We start from the raw sequence: 20,495 nt of genomic DNA on the forward strand, positions 1-20,495 counted from the left end.
CTTCTGTGAAATAATGCTAATTTCTGGGCATTATCATTATCCATATTATAATCCATCATTCTGTTGGACAGACTAATGACAAAAGCCTATCTAAATTTTACAAAGGTAAGTTACAAAGTCTAGTAGCCTTTTTTCTGCTTTGAATATGTGTTTTTCTGTTGGTTTTCTTATTTCCTATTAGGTTTTCTAATGTATAGTGGGTTCAGCATGATTGTATCAAACTTTTTCTGTTATATTTTCTTCATTTGAGATAAATGGGCAACACTTGAGTATAAGATTAAAAAAAAAAAAAAAAGTCCCTTAAAAAAAAAAAACAAAAAACAGGCCAGGCACAGTGGCTCATGCTTCTGATCACAGCATTTTGGGAGGCCGAGGAAGGCAGATCACCTGAGGCCAGGAGTTGAAGACCAGCCTAGCAAACATGGCGAAACCCCATCTCTACCAAAAACACAAAAATTAGCCAGGTATGGTGGCGGGCACCTATGATCCCAGCTACTCAGGAGGCTGAAGCATGAGAATTGCTTGAACCCGGGAGGCGGAGGTTGCAGTGGGTCAAGATCACGTCACTGCATTCCAGACTGGGGGATAGAGTGAGACTTTGTCTCCAAAAAATAAAACATACATATATGTAATAAAGCTTTTGGGGGAGAAGGAAAAAATCATAAAGATTAAATACTGAAGCATCACTGATACTAAAATATGTTTCCCACCATACAAATAATGTTGCTTTAAATGTCACCTAAAACTATGCATACCATGGAATATTCTGCTTATAAAAATTTCCTCCTCTCAATGAAGTGTATGCTCTATCTCAACTTGTTAACTACATTTCTTGTTGAGGTTTAGTGAAAAAACCTCAAAAATATATATATATATATATATTTTTTTTTTTTTTTTTTTTTTTTTTTTTTTTTGAGACAGAGTCTCAATCTGTCGCCCAGGCTGGACTGCAGTTGCGTGATCTCGGCTCACTGCAAGTGCTGCCTCCCGGGTTCACACCATTCTCCTGCCTCAGCCTCCAGAGTAGCTGTGACTACAGGCGCCCACCACCACGCCCGGCTAATTTTTTGTATTTTTAGTAGAGACGGGGTTTCACCGTGTTAGCCAAGATGGTCTGGATCTCCTGGCCTCGTGATCTGTCTGCCTCGGCCTCCCAAAGTGCTGGGATTACAGGCGTGAGCCACCGCGCCCGGCAAGTGAAAAATATTTTTAACTGACAAAATTTATTAGGATTCCAGAAAGCAGACCACCAAAGGTAAAATCTCATCTGGAAATAGTCTAAAAGAAAAACCATTTATTCAAGAAATAAAAACAAAAACAAAACAGAAAGGGGAGCCAAGCACACTAAAGCATTAATTTCATAAAGTCAAAAATATCCATCTACTATCAACTAAATCCATGTACCATTCTCTATAATGCCATTCATTACCAACTGAAAAACAGACACAGTTTTTGCTAACTCTTATCTCAGATAACCAGAAAAATCAAATTTATCCGAATGCATTCTAGTCATTATACTTTTACTATAATACTGCTATTAATATAATGGTGGAATAATACTTTTGTACAAAAAGAAATAAATTCCAAGGAAAGAGCTTCATGTGAAATAAAGGGGGAAAAAACAAAACAAGTATGATTGTGAATTACCTCCTTATCAAGATATGACAATACTGATTCTGTCTCATTCAGAAGGGCAACACTGCACTTTCCCCTGTTGAAAGAGAAAAAAGGAATAAATGTAACAAAGGCTACCTTACCTTCTCAGTGATAAGAAATACAAAGTTAAGAGTGTGAGATTGGTATTAAGAAACTACATGGCAGTTAGGAATATATATTTTTTCAAACTATTTAGACCCACTTTACAATCCTAATGTCAGGTAACTTATAAAATAAGGCTGTCTTTATAGGCATTTCTTGAGAGGCTAGCCTATTGGAGTAATTATGTTAGGCAATAAATCCTAATATGCAATACTTTATAGGTAGTTTCTACTTATTCAAGAAAAAAAAAAAGAGTACAATGAGAATTTCAGACTAAGAGTCAGTTTCTGAACCTATAAATAGATATTATGAGGTAATTTTATACAAGGGATGTTCAGACAAAGACACTACCACATAAACCAATGCCTAAATAATATTCAGATTTTTATGAGCAGCCACTAACTACATTTAAGAACCTAAAAATAATACACATTCATATCAGGATATAACTAATTCATCTATATTGAAATTACACTAAAAACTAGTTAAAATTTAAACACAAGGAGCCTTCTATAGAGCAAGGGGCAAAATAAACATCGACGGATCCACGGACCTTGAGGTCTGACAGCACTTACATTTGATCTGAGCTTGGAAACTAACGTCTATTTTTATATGGCTTGTCTAGACTCTGAGAAAAATCAAGGTTATGTAGTTGGAGGCATTTATTACGAGCACTTTCAAAATGATCCTAATCAGCCTAAAAAAATCAGTATAACTAATAGAAATCTGACAGGAGCATTCTGAAGATTATTCAAGTTACAAATATTGGTCAGGGCTCACACAATGTTTCTTTAAAATGTCGTAAGATCATTTGATTTTCTAAACAAAAATTAAGACATCTCCAAAAGCCAACATGCAAAAACAAATATATCACATATATATTAAATAAGAAGCTAGAAATTCATGGGGTATGGTGGCACATGCCTGTAGTCCCAGCTACTCAGGGGGCTGAGGCAGGAGAATCTCTTGAACCCGAGAAGCTGAGGTTGCAGTGAGCCGAGATCATGCCACTGCACTCCAGCCGGGGCGACAGAGCAAGACTTTGTCTCAAAAAAAAAAAAAAAAAAAAGCTAGAAAAGCTTGCTGTTGGATCACCAGAGTGAAATACAATTCAAAGAAAAAAAAATACCAAAAGCAAAATAAAATACTAAAAGTGCTAACACATTGGTCAACAGTTACAGCTTGCTAAACATTTTGCAACTATACACTCTTTAAATTAAAAAAAAAAAATCCCCTTATAAAAATGTCTTTTTCTGGTAATCACTGTAGGTTAGAAAGCTTTCTTTGCGAGCATGTGGTATTTCCACGTTATCTTGTCAAATCTCTCACGTGGTTACTCAAAGTGTTTATAAAGGTTTTCTTTTTTTCTAACATTTTATTCAAGTAGATTAGTGAAGCAAAAAAAAAAAAAAAAAATTAACATCACTTTAGCACACATAACAACACTGAAAAGACAACAATTGGGCCCTGTAATCTCAGCACTTTGGGAGGCCGAGGTAGAAGAATCGCTTGAGCCCAGGAGTTTGAGACCAGGCTACACAGCAAGATCTCAACTCTACTGAAAATTAAAAAAATAAAATCAGCAGGGCATAGTGCCAGCTACTTGGGGTTGGGGAACTGCTTGAGCCCAGGAGGTCTAGGGTGCAGTGAGCTGTATTTGCACCACTGAACTCCAGCCTGGGCAGAAGAGTAAGACCCTGTCTCAAAAAAAAAGAAAAGGTAACAATTACCTGACATGTTCTCGTAACGGACAGAATTGCAACTAGGGAAATTGCTCTGCTGCCATTAGCACATCTACAGCTGCCATAGAATACCTATGACCTGTGAATATGTGCTCACACATGCAATATGCTTAATAAATGGGGTTTCTAAAAATAGTTTTTGCTTACTTTTTTCCCCTCATTAACAGCTGACAAAGCAATATTTCTAACATTTGATACTTAATCACCTAGAAAAAATAAAGCCCCCTTTTTAAAAAATAAGTTCTCTAAAGTCAAATTTGTTTGTTTTAATGGGGAGGAGTAAAACCTGCTAAATTTTATTTTAATAGGTACTTTTTTTTTTTAAGGCTAGTCAACTGAAACAGTGTTAGTGGAGAAGAAACAAAGAAATCTGTAACTGGTTGTAAACACTACTGCACTGGGCCCAGCCAATACCACTGTCTTTAATAGTCCCTTGACTTTCAAGGGTTAACAGACACTGAAAATTCAAACAAACAATATAGCATACTTTAAAAGTCTCTTCCATATGGTCTGAAATAAAAGATTTTAAATTATAAAACCTTTATTTTCATAATTATATTAGGAAATAAGGAAACACGGGTTATAATGAAACATAAATTGTTTTTGGAAATGCAGTTTTTATACAAAGCTGAAAGGATAATAAGTGATCTAAGTTTTAAATTTTTCTTTAATATAGCTATATTGTACATCTCCCCAAATTAAAAATGAAAATCTAACATTTAAAATTTTCATGTACATACATTAACAGATAAGAGGTTGAGTCAGAATTATTTTATGAAGTAAATATGAATATGTAATTAACACGTATATTACCATGCCAAGAGTTGTTGATAAAAGTGGTTTAAGAAGAGATTTAAAGCGTTAGTTTCCTTTATGCCAAACAAATTTTGGCTCATAGATAAAAACATGGTAAATTTTAAGTTAACCCCAACCTAAAGGAACTATTATCAAATTCTGTATACAGATACCATAGGCAATTTATACTGAGTCTCAAGCAATGAACCTAATCACGTGTCATGCACGATATTTTAATCCTTAAATAATAAAGATGCCCAAGTATGTTATGAAGTGTATCAAAGACCACAACACAAAGATCACTCCAGGCCCATATAATCACTCATACTACTTTTCTACACAGAACCACAAAGGAGTACAGAATTGCTATAAAGAAAACCTACTTTCCCACAGATCATTCAAAAGGGTTTTCAAAGTATAATCTGTTTCAGAGACTGCACAGGGTGCTGGGACACAAAGACATATGAATAAATAATTACGACAAAACAAAGTCACATGTTCAACAGCCCATGCTGATCAGCCTGGAATCTGCTACTTGCTTAACGGTATGTCCCATATAATCCTACAGACTGAAAAACATATGTAAAAATGTGCATACAGGTTATATATTTCTTTTTTTTTTTTTTTTTTTGAGACAGAGTCTCGCTGTCACCCAGGCTGGAGTGCAGTGGCACGATCTCGGATCACTGCAGGCTCCGCCCCCTGGGGTTCACGCCATTCTCCTGCCTCAGCCTCCTGAGTAGCTGGGACTACAGGCGCCCGCCACCTCGCCCAGCTATTTTTTTGTATTTTTAGTAGAAACGGGGTTTCACTGTGTTAGCCAGGATGGTCTCAATCTCCTGACCTCCTGATCTGCCCGCCTCGGCCTCCCAAAGTGCTGGGATTACAGGTGTGAGCCACCGCGCCCGGCCTATATTTCTTTTATCTAAAGCTAGTACATATTTGTATAAATGAAAGAGGAGGGCCGGGTGCAGTGGCTCATGCCTGTGATCCCAGCACTTTGGGAGGTCGATGCGGGTGGGTCACGAGGTCAGGAATTCGAGACCAGCCTGGCCAATACGGTGAAACCCCGTCTCTACTAAAAACACAAAAATTAGCTGGGAGTGGTAGCACACGCCTGTAGTCCCAGCTACTCTGGAGGCTGAGGCAGGAGAATCACTTGAACCTGGGAGCCGGAGGTTGCAGTGAGCCGAGATCGCACCACTGCACTCCAGCCTGGTGACAGGGCAAAACTCCGTCTCAAAAAAAAAAAAGAAAGAAAGAGAAGGAAGTTTAAATTAGTGGTCATTTCCCCCCTGCCTACAGACTTTCTTATTTTATTTTGTTTTGTTTTGGTTTGGTTTGGTTTTCAGAAAGGGTCTAGCTCTGTCACCCAGGCTGGAGTGCAGTGGCATAATCACAGCTCACTGCAGCCTCAACCTCCTGGACTCAATCAATCCTCCCACCTCAGCCTCCCCAGTAACTGGGACTACAGGTGTGTGCCACCATGCAGAGCTAATTTTTTTTTAATGCTTTGTAGAGACAGAGTTTTGCTATGTTGCCCAGGCTGCTTTCAAACTCCCTGGCTCAAGTGATCCTCCCACTTGGCCTCCCAAAGGCTGGGATTATAGACATGAGCCACCACACTCGGCCCAAACTTTCTTTTACCTTGAGACAACTTGAAGCAGGGACTACCCACTTAGAAAAGTGCAGATATCTTAGTGCTGTACCAGACTTACAGAATTTCAATGTCTTGGGATGGGTCCAGGAATCTACATGATTAACAAACATCACCAGCTGGTCTTTAGGTTCAATAAACTTAAAAAACCATTCCTGGCCCGGCGCCATGGCTCACGCCTGTAATCCTAGCATTCTATGAGGCTGAGGCAGACAGATTGCCTGAGCTCAGGTGAAGTTAGAGACCAGCCTGGGCAACATGGTGAAACTCCATCTCTACTAAAATATAAAAAATTAGCTGGGTGTGGTGGTGCATGCCTGTAATCCCAGCTACTGGGGAGGCTGAGGCACAAGAATTGCTTGAACCTGGGAGAAGGAGGTGCAGTGAGCCAAGATCATGCCACTGCACTCCAGCCTGGGTGACAGAGTGAGACTCTGTCTTGGAAAAAAAAACGGAAAAATTCCTATAGATGCAGAGTTTGACATTAAACTTGCCTTGTTCAACAAACGGTATTATTGCTTCATTAAAGAAAGACATTTTTCTTATTGACTTTACAAGTCTTACATTTGCCACAAACTCTAGATTTTTTTTTTGAGACAGAGTCTCACTCTGTTGCCCAGGCTGAAGTGCAAGTGGTGTGATCTTACCCTCACTGCAACCTCCACCTCCTGGGTTCAAGCGATTCTCCTGACTTAGCCTCCCAAGTAGCTGGGATTACAGATGCCCGCCATCACACCCAGCTCATTTTTGTATTTTTAATAAAGACGGGGTTTCACCATGTTGGTCAGGCTGGTCTTGAACTCCTAATTTCAGGTGATCCACCCGTCTCTACCAAAAATACAAAAAACTTAGCCGGGTGTTGTGGCACATGCCTGTAGTCCCAGGTACTTGGGAGGCTGAGCCAGGAAAATGGCTTGAACCTGGGAGGCGGAGGTTGCTGTGAGCAGAGATTGTGCCACTGCTCCTGCCTGGGCGACAGACTCTGTCTCAAAAAAAAAAAAAAAAAAAAAAAATCTGAACTACCAACATGAAAACTCAAGGAGCATGGTAAAACACCATGGGGATACAATCAGCAAAATCCAAACAGTGAAAAGGAAACAAAACCTGTTTCTTCAACAAAAACTAGCAAAGGAAAAAGAAAGAGAAGGAAAAGGGAAGTCCTAACATTTCCCCTGCTATGGCCACCTGTTGTGCTGGATTCCCAAGCTTGCAAGCTAGGAGAGCACTGCCTCTAGAGGACTGAAGAAAAGACCCAAAGACAGCAGCGTGACATAAGCTTTATTCAGGGAACTTATGTCCAGGGAGTCCAGGAGGGGAAGGCTGGACAGGAAAAACCATTCCCTTTTATAGCATGCAGGTTTTACAGTAAGTACCCTTCGCATAGCAACCACCACTTAGCAGCCTCCACCTAGCTCAAAACAATGGGCCTCAGTTCCTTGGACCACCTGCATTCCAAGGCACATGCCAGGATCCAGGTATCCTTCACAGGTATGGCATAAACACCAGGGTTGGCCATTACTGGAACACTAAACAAACATTCACCAAGGAACACAGGATCATTCTCAAGGTATGCTTGAGTTATTGCTGTCTGGCAAGACATGCCCACCATATACCACCCAATTGACTTGGTACCATTTACTAAAACAACTACCTTTTCCTTGTTATATTACCATGGAGATTTTGTCATAAACAAAGTTGTATTATACATGTGAATCTCTTCTGGCTTTTGTATTGTTTCATTGGTTTATTTTTCAATCCACTTACTAATATACCTTATCTTAATTATTCTAACTTTACAAGTGTCTTCCTATCTAATGATATAAGCACTTTCGTTTGTCAAGATTGACTTTGTCAATGCTTCTCAAAACTTTTATTCTCAAGATTCCCTTACATGGAGGCCAGGTGTGGTAGCTCACACCTATAATCCCAGCACTTTGAGAGACTAAGGTGGGAAGATTACTTGAGGCCAGGAGTTCGAGATCAGCCTGGGCAACAAAGCAAGATCCCATTTCAAAAAAAAAAAAATAGGCAAAAATTTTTTTAAAAAGATTCCTCTGTATCGTTCCAATTTTGGTATATATGCTGCCGAAGCGAGCACTAAAAAAGATTTCTTTATGTTTATAAAAACTATTGAGGAACTCAAAGAACTTACGTTGGATAAGTATCTATCAACATTTACCATGGTGAAATTAAAACTGAGAAGAAACTTAACATTTACTAATTTAAAAAAAAACATATTACAAATTAGCAAGTATTTGTTATGAATAATTACTATTTTCCAAAACAAATATAAAACTCTAATAAGAGTAACACTGTTTCACATTTTTGCAAATTGCTTCAATGTCTACCTTAATAGCTTTACTGAGGTATTAACTGACAAATAAAAATTGTATATTTACAGTGTACAACATGATGTTTTGATGTATGTATACATTGTGAATAGCTGACAACTAGAGTTTCACATGAATATCTATGAAATAACCATGACTTTTCAAAAAAAAGTCGATAAAATACCCATGTCTAAATAAACAGTTTAGCTTTCAGTTATTATCTTGAAGTAAAAATGGTATTCCATGAAAAAGGCAGCTAGTTCAGCTCACGATTGAAACAATCCCATGTTTTCTCAAGTTAACCAGCTGGGCCCAGTGGCTCATCCCTGTAATCCCAACACTTCGGGAGGCCAAGATGGGAGGACTGTTTGAACCCAGAAGTTTAAGACCAACCTGGGCAACATAGCTAGACTCTGTCCCTACAAAAAGTTTAAAAATTAGCCAGGCATGGTACTGTGCACCTGTGGTCCAAGCTAATTGGGAGGCTGAGGTGGCAGGATTGCTTGAGCTGAGAAGGTCAAGGCTGCACTGAGCTGTGATGACACCACTGTACTCTAGCCTGAGCAACAGAGCGAGACCCTATCTCTCAAAAAGAAAAGAAAAGCATCACACATCAATATGCAACAGAAGTGGGTTTAGGTGTACTTCTGAGTTCACAGGTCAAGATGTGTGATGTCGGCAGGGCACGGTGGCTCATGCTTGTAATTCCAGCACTTTGGGAGGCCAAGGCAGGTGGAATCACCTGAGGCCAGGAGTTTGAGATCAGCCTGGCCAACAGGGTAGAACGCCGTCTCTATTAAAAATACAAAAATAAGCCAGGCATGGCGGTGCACATCTGTAATTCCAGCTACTCGGGAGGCTGAGGCAGGAGAATCACTTGAACCTGGGTGGCAGAGGTTGCAGTGAGCCAAGATCACGCCATTGCACTCCAGCCTGGGAGACAGAGCAAGACTCTGTCAAAAAAAAAAAAAAAAAAAAGATGTGTGATGTCTTGAAACAATACAGAGGTGATGGTTGCAAACACTGTCAATGTGCTAAATGCCACTGTTTATGGTTAATCTGATGTTATATGAATTTCACCTCAATTATAAAGAAGGGCCAAAATTTATTAAAGCTAATAAATTATACTACTTTGCCAAGAACATTCTTAAATAGAACTTGCCTTTGTTTTTTTCTTAAACTGTGAATGCACAGCGTTCTAGAACACAACTACTAACTAGCTCGGCCTGGTACCACTGATTTGTGCTCCGGCACCAGGAGAGCAAAATCAACACAGAAAAAAGGTAAGTAACATCTTACTGTTATGAAAATAGTCTTGATTTCATAAACCCTCGGAAAAAGTCTTGGGGGACATCTGGGCATACAGAAATAATAATTTGAAAAACCCTTATTTTCATTGTTATTAGTCCTTCCCTTTTTTTGAATCAACTTCTCAATTTATATATACACACACAATCCTGCTGAGATTTTATTTGGAACTATATTGAATCATTGGGTCAATCTGGGGGAAACTCAAATATTGTAATGATATATCCCGCATTTATTTAACTTTTCTTTAATTCTTTCAGCAATACTTTAGTTTGTATGTAGAGGTTTTACAGATCTTTCTTTAGATTCATTTGATATTTCTGGATAATATAAATATCATTTTAAATTGAGTTTCCCAACTGACCTGGCCTCACACCAGATACACACTGAGTAAAATTGACTAAGACGCAAAAAGTGGAACAGTAAAGCGTCTAGATGAATATACTTGAGAATATCTTCACAATCTTAAGAAATCTTTGTCTATTCCAAAACAGTAACACTGATTAGTTTTTTCATGAGTGCTCTTTCTGAGTCACCACTCTGCTTACTCAACTTCCATTCTGCTCCTTTATCTGTATCAAACTTCTCAGTCATATCTATCAACTACTGAACAATGGAATTTTCCCAGCCTTTAACTATTCTCTCTCTTCTTGCTGTTCCATTGTTCATTTTGCAATCATTATTTCTCATGTATTTAAAAACCAACCAACAAAGCTAGAACAAGCAAAAATGACAACAGCTGCACTGAAGAATAAGCATTACTTAACATGAGAGGCAGCTACCAAAGCAAGTAATGAGGCTCCTCTGTCAGTCAGATGTGGCCAAAATCCAGCAGTGAGCACACATACAATTATTACAGAAAAGAAAAATGGGCCAGGCTCACTGGCTCACACCTGTAATCCCAATACTTTGGGAGGCCGAGGCAAGAGGATCACTTTAGGACAGGAGTTTGAGGCCAGCCTGGACAATAACATTAGACCCGAACTCTACCAAAAAAATTATTTTAATAAGCCAGGCACACTGGCACATGCCTGTAGTCCCAGATACTCAAGAGGATAAGGCAGGAGGATCACTTGAGCCCATGAGGTGGAGGCCACAGTGAGCTATGTTCACACCACTGCACTCTAGCCTGGGCAACACAGCAAGACTCTGTTTCAAAAAAGAATAGAAAAAAATGCATTAATGATATACCAAAATGTCAGTAGTACTTCTGCGCAATGGAATTACAGATAAGGAGAGGAGTAGTGTCTTTTTCTGTATTTTCTACATGTCAACAATAAATTATATTGTTTTTACGACCAGAAAATACACATAAGTTTATTTAAAATTTTTAACATACAGCTAATGCTGAAGTAACAGCAAAATGAACATATTCACAATACATTACCAGGAGGAAACTGACAGAATTCTTGAAGGATTAGCATTCTGTAACAAAAATATTTGAAATATGTTCCCCTAAGTTAGAAAAAGGTCTGTTCTCAAATGATGACAGTTAACGTGACTACATTTTTACTACTAGGAAAGGGAAGATTAAGACTTGTTTTTGGGCAGAGCATGGTGGTTCACTCATGGTGGGAGGCCAGGGTGGAAGGATTACATAAGGCCAAGTGTTCAAGACCAGCCTGGGCAACATAGTGAGACCTTCTCTCTAACAAAATTTTTTTTTACATTACCCAGGTATGGTAGTGTGCACTTGCAGTCCCAGCTACTTGAAGGCTGAGGTGGGAGGATCACTTGAGCCCAGAAGTTTGAGGCTACAGTGAGCTATGATCACTCCATTGCACATCAGCCTGGGCAACAGAGCAAAACCACATCTCTATTTAAATTTTTTTTTTTTTAAAGGAGTTGTTTTCAGCAGATTTCCATCAATGCTTCCCTCATCAGAACCAGCCATACTGTCAAGCGAGGACGGGAATAAAAATAGATGTAAAGTGGCATTTTCTCTATCTGATGTCCAAATGTGCAAATTTTATTTTATTTTATTTTATGTATTTATTTTTTATTTTTTATTTTTTTGAGGCAGAGTTGCACTGTTGTTGCCCAGGCTGGAGTGAAATGGTGCAATCTCAGCTCACTGCAACGTCCACCTCCCGGGTTGAAGCGATTCTCCTGACTCAGCCTCCCTAGTAGCTGAGATTACAGGCATGCGCCACCAGGCCCGGCTAATTTTGTATTTTTAATAGAGATGGGGTTTCACCATGTTGGTCAGGCTGGTGACCTCCCAAAGTGCTGGGATTACAGGTTTGAGCCACCATGCCCAGCCTCAAACATGCAAATTTTAAAATAATACCTTTTCCCATTATATATCTATCTACTCATTTCAGAAAAACTAGAAGTATAGAAAAGTATAAAGATAAAACTTGCTTGCTTTTTTTATATCAAAACATTTTTTGATATTAAAACAATTGTTTCTTAGCAAGAAAACTCAGAGAAAGAATAAAACAAATCTACAATGAACACATCAGTATGTATATTTCTACAAACTTGTGTGAGAAGTTCTGTAAGATCAAGTCCTAAAAGCAGAATTGCTGGCTCAAAGGGTATGTACACATTGCAATTTGACTGATCTTTCTGTTATACTAATACTCTGACAATAAGAGTATCCATTTCTCCAACCAATACTGGATATTAAGATAAGAACTATAGTATTCTCTCCCCTAAATAATTCTTATAGGCTAGAACCTTTCCTATTTATCCCTTTCTCATGTTTGCTGCAAATTGCTCTTAAATTGGTTTTGTTTCATGACAAATAATGGGTATACAAAAAAGCTTTCCTATTCTCTGTCTAGTATTCCATTTAAAAGTCCGAGGTTGACTCAGAACAAGCCACCCTTGCTCAGAGTATGAGCAAAAAAAAGAAAAAGCACGAAATCTAAAATCACATTTAAAGTCAATTGCAATTAAGAAGATATTACTCAGCTAGGCACGATGGCTCACGCCTGTAATCCCAACACTTTGGGAGGCCATGGCAGGAGGATCGCTTGAGGCCAGAAGCGATTGTTTGCAACCAGCCTGGCCAACACGATGAAACCCCGTCTCTATAAAAAACACAAAAATTAGCCAGGCATGGTGGTGTGAGCTTGTAATCCTAGCTATTCAGGAGGCTAAGGTGGGAGCATCATCTGAGCCAGGGAGGACGAGGCTGCAGTGAGCCATGATTGTGCCACTACACTCCAGCCTGGGTGACAGAGTGAGACCCCATCTCAAAAAAAAAAAAAAAAAGAAGAAGAAGAGATTAATCAAATTTCTGTGAATGGCTTATTTCCTTAAAGAATAAATGTAAAATTAAATGTAAACTCTATACAAGGTTCAAATCCTGAATGGCTATTGGATACAATGTTCCGCAATAAACATTAAAAAAAAAAAAAAAAAAAGACAAGAGATCTTCAAGAATCTTATAATCTAAAATGAAGTCTAAATAGAACCACCTAGGCAGGCGTGCAGTGGCTCACACCTGTAATCCCAGCACTTTGGGAGGCCAAAGCAGGCAGATCACCTGAAGTCAGGAGTTCAAGACCAGCTTGGCCAACATGGTGAAACCCCGTCTCAACTAAAAATACAAAAATATTAGCCAGGCGTGGTGGCACATGCCTGTAATCCCAGCTACTCGGGAGGCTGAGGCAGGAGAATCACTTGAACCCGGGAGGCAGAGTTGCAGTGAACCGAGATCACACCACTGCACTCTAGCCTGGGTGACAAGAGTGAAACTATGTCTCAAAAACAAAAAGAAGAGATTATTAGCGGCCAGGTGCGGTGGCTCACGCCTGTACCGCCGGGCGCGGTGGCTCATGCCTGTAATCCCAGCACTTTGGGAGGCTGAGGTGGGCAGATCACGAGGTCAGGGGATCAGGACCATCCTGGCGAACACAGTGAAACCCTGTCTCTACTAAAAATACAAAATATTAGCCGGGCATGGTGGCGGGTGCCTGTAGTCCCAGCTACTCTGGAGACTGAGGCAGGAGAATGGTGTGAACCCAGGAGGCAGAGGTTGCAGTGAGCCAAGATCACGCCACCGCACTCCAGCCTGGGCAACAGAGCGAGACTCTGTCTCAAAAAAAAAAAAAAAGAAGAGATTATTCAAATATCTGTGGTGACTTATTTCCTTAAAGAATAAAAGTAAAATTGGCCAGGCACGGTGGCTCACGCCTGTAATTCCAGCACTTTGGGAGGCCGAGGTGGGCAGAAGACAAGGTCATGAGATCGAGACCATCTTGGCCAACATGGTGAAACCCTGTCTCTACTAAAAATACAAAAATTAGCTGGGCATGCTGGCGTGTGCCTGTAGTCCCAGCTATTCAGGAGGCTGAGGCAGAACAATCACTTGAACCTGGGAGGCAGAGGTTGCAGTGAGCCGAGATCATACCACTGCACTCCAGCCTGGGCGACAGAGCGAGACTCCATCAAAAGAAATAAAAAATAAAAGTAAAATTAAATGTAAATTCTATACAAGGTTCAAATCCTGAATGGCTATTGGATACAGTGTTCCATAGTAAACATTAAAAAAAAAAAAAACCAGACAATAGATCTTCAAGAATCTTATAATCTAAGATGAAGTCAAGCAATTCTCCTGCGTCAGCCTCCAGAGGAGCTGGGATTACAGGCACGTGCCACCATGCCCAGCTAATTTTTGTATTTTTAGTAGAGATGAGGTTTTGCCATGTTGGCCAGGCTGGTCTTGAACTCCTGACCTCAGGTGATCCACCTGCCTCGGCCTCCCAAAGTGCCAGGATTACAGTCATGAGCCACCGCGCCCAGCCTAGGTTTTTGTTTTGTTTTGTTTTTTAAGACAGTCTTGCTCTGTCACCCAGGCTAAAGTACAGTGTTACAATCATGGCTCACTATAGCCTTGAACTCCTGGGCTCAAGCAATCCTCCTACCTCAACTTCCCAAGTACTTCTGGGACCACAGGCGTACGCTACCATGCCATGTTAATTTTTTTTATTATTTATAGAGACAGGGTGTCCCAATGTTGCCCAGGCTGGTCTTTAACTACTAGGCTCATGTAATCCTCCCACCTCGGCCTCTCAAAGTGCTAGGATTACAGGCATGAGCCACTGCACCCAGCTGAATATCAGAATATTTTAAGGCCAAATTCACTATATTACACATGAGCTATATATAAGACTGGGTTATATATTAATATAATAAGTACAACAGCCTGAGCATCACAAAGCAGATAATGGAAGGGTAGGTTTAGAGACGAGATAAAAGAAATGGCTACATAACCAGCATATCAGCCTTTGCCAATTGTGAGGAGTTGTGTTGCCCATCTCAAATTTACAAATTTTCAGTCTACTTATGAATGAATGCACAATGAAAATATATTTTTAAGTCAGAAGATACAAATTTAAAGTTATTGAATATTTGTAGTAAGAAAGTCTATCAGGCTGGGTGCAGTGGCTCACGCAGTAATCCCAGCACTTTGGGAGGCTAAGGCGGGCAGATCACCTGAGGTCGGGAGTTCGAGACTAGCCTGACCAACATGGAGAAACCCCGTCTGTACTAAAAATACAAAATTAGCTGGGTGTGCTGGCGCATGCCTGTAATCCCAGCTACTCGGGAGGCTGAGGCAAGAGAATCACCTGAACCCGGGAAGCAGAGGTTTCGGTGAGCCAAGATCATGCCACTGCACTCCAGCCTGGGCAACAAAAGCAAAACTCCATCTCAAAAAAAAAAAAAAAGAAAAAAAGAAAATCTATTAATGAAGATATTAGTCATACACACATATTGGAACTGAATACAGTAAAATATATACATATGACATCTAGCAGCTGACATAACAAGGCTTATAGTGCTTAATAGTTTGCAACATATAATCTATTATTCAACGACCTCAATCACTGTGCATAAATGAAGCATGCTGCCTCTCACTTTCCCCCAAGAAAAGTCCCAAAGGGATACTCACTACTCAAGCCCTATCTATCTCACAAACAAGAGAGGAATCACTAACTCTACTCCGAAAAGTCCTGGGTCCTGTCCACTCTCTCTTCCAGTGGAATCAGAAGAAACAAAGAGTTTCCTCCCTGCCACTTTGGGAAGCGTTGAGTGTCTCATGAATATTATAGTTCACAGACTAAAAAGGAACTCAAGAATGCCTCAGTCAGGTTTTCTCCTATGTTCCAAAGAGCACCAAGGAAATTCTGGGCACTTGATAGTGTCCCTGAGAGTAAAACATCGGTATTCATCAAATTACCTTCTTTGCTGCCAAAGAACAATGGGGCTTTGGTAATTTTCTCCTTTTAAAGCCAAAAAGATAAGGCATGACTTCAACATTAGCAAAATGTCAAGACCACTCCAATGTGCACTTGTTCTACATCAGCATGTGGGCTGGTTAGCACAGCTCCATGCCTTGGCCAGAGACTGCCCCTAACCCCATTCAGCTGTTTAAAAATGACGGCTAAACAAAGCTAAAATGAGAAAACTCAGCTATGCCCTATTCCTTCTCAATTTGGGAAAAAAAAAAGCCCCAAATGTCTACGTCTCTTCATCATAATTCAAAGGAATTACCACCCAGTAAACTCACTGAATTTATAAGCCAGGTCCCTTGTCTCAATTATCAAGCACTTATTAAGCTCCCTAAGCTAGAATATACTCAGGAAATGTGTTCAACAGTAACTAAACGATCACGTAGACTATGTAATTTCTATGTTCAACAAAGAAGTGTCTTGATAATTATATTTTAATATACTCTCTCAGTCCTTATGGAAGATAAAAAACACATCACTAGTTTTTCCATTCCAGGCAATCTGTTAAAAGAAACCAACGTTACTTATAAACAGATTCCAAGCTATCAGGAGAGTAAATTAAAAATATACTCGCGTCTTTTAGATACATTTTTAAAACCATTTGTCAGATTCTTGTTCTGGCAAGAGTCTTAAGACTGGCCACATAACTTCTTTTTCATTATTTATTTATTGAGACAAGAGTCTCACTTGTTGCCCAGGCTGGAGTACAGTAGTGTGATCTTGGCTCACTGCAACCTTCACCTCCCAGGTTTAAATGATTCTTCTGCCTCAGCCTCCAGAGTAGCTGGGATTACAGACATGTGCCACCATGCTCAGCTAATGTTTGTATTTTCAGTAGAGACAAGGTTTCGCCATGTTGACTAGGCTGGTCTCAGACTCCTGACCTAAAGTGATCTGCCTGCCTCGGCTCACAGAGTGCTGGGATTACAGGCGTGAGCCAACACACCCAGCCCCACATAACTTCTTAAACTTAAAATTAATCTTTATATTCTAGTGTCTTCCAATTAAATAAATGGAGGCCATGCTCATGACTCACACCTGTAATCCCAGCACTTTGGGAGGCCAAGGTGGGCAGATCACTTTAGGTCAAGAGTTTGAGACCAGTCTGGCCACCATGGCAAGACATCATCTCTACAAAAAATATAAAAAATTAGCCAGGCATGGTGGCACATGCCTGCAGTCCCAGCTACTCAGGAGGCTGAGGTGTGAGGATCGCATGAGCCCAGGAGTTCAAGGCTGCAGTGAGCTATGATCATGCCACTACTCTCCAGCCTAGGCAACAAAGCAGGATCCCACACAATCAGTCAATCAACAAAAAGTGCATATGGCTTTTTGGCATCATTAGTTACACACAACTTTAAGAAAATCTCAAAATATGTTTTTATGTTCCATCTCTTTGAACAAAAATTATTCATCTACTCTCTATTTTTCTTTCTTGAAAAAGCATTATTGGTCGATAAAAAGAGTATTCCCATATTACCCGGCCTGTCTTTTCCAGCAAATGACTTAAGTTATACAGAATATACTAACCCCAGCAAATCTAACCATAGAGCCCCCTAATAAAAATCCTAAATAGCAGGCCATAGCAGAATGTACTTGTAGTCCCAGCCATTCAGGAGACTGAGGCAAGAGGATTGCTGGAGCTCATGACCAGCCTGGGCAACACAGCCAGCTCCCTATCTCTCTATCTATCTCACCTATTTATTATTTATTTCACATAGGGTCTCTGTCCCCCAGGCTAGGGTGCGGTGGTATAACTGTGGCTCACAGCAGCCTCAAACCTGGGCTTAAGCAATCCTCCCACCTCAGCCTCCCAATTAGCTGGGACCACAGGCACACACCACCATGCTCAGCTAATTTTTATATTTTTGGTAGAGACAAGGTCTTGCTCTATTGACCAGGCTGGGCTCAAACTACTGGCATCATGCAATCCTCCTCCCACCTAGGCCTCCCAAAGACTGCATCTCAATTTAGAAAACAAAAACAAACAAAACCAAATAAAAAACAATGACATGAGGTTTTCTATGGGGGTGAGGGAGCGGCTCACGCTATTTCTGAAAAGATTTGGAGAAAAAGAAATTCCAGTATCTTTATCACATACTTCCTGCCATGGAAGATCTCTGGGTCCATTTCTATAAAAAAGGAGTTGTGCACAAAGGTACCAGGAATTGGAGCGTCTGTGTGAGGGTGTGTGTGTGTGTGTGTGTGTGTGTGTGTGTGTGTACCAGAGCTTTAGAAAGTCTACAAACCTAAGCTGGGCACGGTGGCTCATGCCTGTAATTCCAGCACTTCAGAAGGCTGAGGTGGGTGGATCACAAGGTCAGGAGTTCGAGACCAGCTTGGCCAACATGGTGAAACCCTGTCTGTACTAAAAAAAATACAAAAAATTAGCTGGGCATGGTGGATGTGCCTGTAATCCCAGCTACTCGGGAGGCTGAGGCAGGAGAATTGCTTGAACCCGGGAGGCGGAGGTTGCAGTGAGCCAAGATCACGCCACTGCACTCTAGCCTGGTGACAGAGCAAGACTCCGTCTCAAAAAAAAAAAAAAAAAAAAAAAAAAGGGTCTACAAACCTGTCTGAACCCAAAAAGACAGACTCAGATTCAATCCCAATATGGGGGATAAAGAGGAAAAAGCAATTATTGAAATAATGCATTTTGGCCAGGCGCGGGGGGCTCACGCCTGTAATCCCAGCACTTTGGGAGGCTGAGGCGGGCAGGTCACAAGATCAGGAGATCGAGACCGTCTGGGCTAACACAGTGAAACCCCGTCTCTACTAAAAATACAAAAAAAAAAAAAAAAATTAGCCGGGCATGGTGGCAGGCGCCTGTAATCCCAGCTACTCAGGAGGCTGAGGCAGGAGAATGGTGTGACACCTCAGGAGGTGGACGTTGCAGTGAGCTGAGATCATGCCACTGCACTCCAGCCTGGGTGACAGAGTGAGACTACATCTCAAAAAAAAACAAAATAAAATAAATAATGCATTTTATGTCTATATATATAGTTTTTTTAGGACCATTATGACCAGCAGAGGTGGACAAAAGAAATAGAAATACAGATTATGAACAAAAGTTGAAGGCATTTCTTTAACCTAAGAGGAGTGAAACACTGCACTTGCTCACACATCCTTACCCTGGTCACAAGCTGCTTTCATACACCCTATGCTCACCTGTGCCCTCTATTTGTGCCTCACACCCTCTGGAAGGCTCAGTAAGTAGCAATTCCTCTTGAAGCTTTCCTGACCGAGGGTAAGAATCTTTTGAGCTCAAACATTTTGTAATACCTCTAAGATACACTGATTATAGACTACAATGAAAAACAGCTCAACGATATCTTAAATTTGATCACCACCAGTAGATCATAGAAAACCACCATTTTTCCTCAACAACTGCCAAAACGACAAACAAGGGGCTAGGATTTTTCACTTTTTGTTTTTTCTGCAGTAGAAGAAGAATTTAATTAATGGAAGGGTGGTCCATGTTAGAGAACCAGAGATATCGCCCAAATCAGTCACCTTTTTCTTCACAATTGTATGCTATCAATGCATACATCAGGTGTTATTAAGGAATAATAAAGAATATAAAGTTTTCATCCCAGTGATCCTCAAAAGAAAACAAAAAGCCATACATCCTATAAGGTCAAGAGTCACCTGCCTGGGAAGCAGATTTTAGGTTCTAACCTTTGGCTTCTAATGGCTATATAATTTTCTTAGAACCTGGAAGACCAGCATTTCCCAAAATGATGTCTGCTGGACACTCTTCCATACCGTTCTGAAAAGATATTCAAATCAATCGGGAAAGGCCATTTGTTTTACTGTTTTTTTTCGTTTGTTTTTAAAGACAGAGTGTCACTCTGTCATCCAGGCTGGAGTGCAGTGGCACGATGTCAGCACACTGCAACCTCTGCTTCCTAGATTCAAGCAATTCTCCTGCCTCAGCCTCCTGAGTGGCTGAGATTACAGGCGCGTACCACCACGCCCAGCTAATTTTTTGTATTTTTAGTAGAGATGGGGTTTCACCGTGTTGGCCAGGCTGGTCTCGAATTCCTGACCTCAAATGATATGCCCACCTCAGCCTCCCAAAGTGCTGGGATTCCAGGCATGAGCCACTGCGCCTGGCCAGAAAAGTCTGTATTAAAACAAAGTTAAAATGGTTACTTTACTGGAGAACTTTTGTGGGGCTTTAATATGCTAATACACATTATAAATTTCCAACCAAAAATTCCATTATGAAGTCTTTAGCAAAGTAGTTTAAGCAAGATCCTGAGAAAAGTCTGGAAAACGCTTCAAAGAAGTCTTTTGTTTTTTGGTCACTGTAGTACTGAGTACTTTAGTTCCTAAAAAGTGCTTACCTGATGTGTGTTGCGGGCAGAGATTCATACTGGCGTGACAAAAAGAGTTCCCTATGTTTCAACTGATGTTTCTGCTTATCGGTCAAGTCAGCCTCAACTGTTGTTTCAGATTCTTCCTCAATTTCTTCTACACAAATAAAATTCAAAGAATTTATTAGTACAAAGCACATTATCTGTTTGGATATTGAAACAGATCAAATCAACATCTCATTCAATATTTTCTTCAAATTAATCAATTTTAAATTTAAACATTTGCCAGGTGCAGTGGCTCATGCTTGTAATCTTAAGCACTTTGGGAAGCTGAGGCAGGT

The 20,495-nt window shown here is 40.3% G+C and overlaps 1 protein-coding gene across 11 annotated transcripts in view; it reads right to left on the bottom strand.

Annotated features, from left to right (window-relative positions):
* Positions 1-20,495, bottom strand: part of MTA3 (metastasis associated 1 family member 3) — a 271,716-nt gene that overhangs the window by 115,110 nt on the left and 136,111 nt on the right. For all 11 annotated transcript variants that reach the window (XR_004026930.1, XM_030799376.1, XM_030799379.1 and 8 more), the window contains exons 4-5: positions 20,185-20,311; positions 1,648-1,711 (exon numbers count right to left, since the gene is read on the bottom strand). Coding sequence is in view for 10 of the 11 variants with exons in the window: in XM_030799376.1 (XP_030655236.1) it covers positions 1,648-1,711; positions 20,185-20,311 (191 nt within the window). In the remaining variant the exon portion in view is untranslated. The remainder of the gene's footprint in view (positions 1-1,647; positions 1,712-20,184; positions 20,312-20,495) is intronic.

This window comes from Nomascus leucogenys, chromosome 19 (assembly GCF_006542625.1).
Source record: "Nomascus leucogenys isolate Asia chromosome 19, Asia_NLE_v1, whole genome shotgun sequence".
NCBI lineage: Eukaryota > Metazoa > Chordata > Mammalia > Primates > Hylobatidae > Nomascus > Nomascus leucogenys.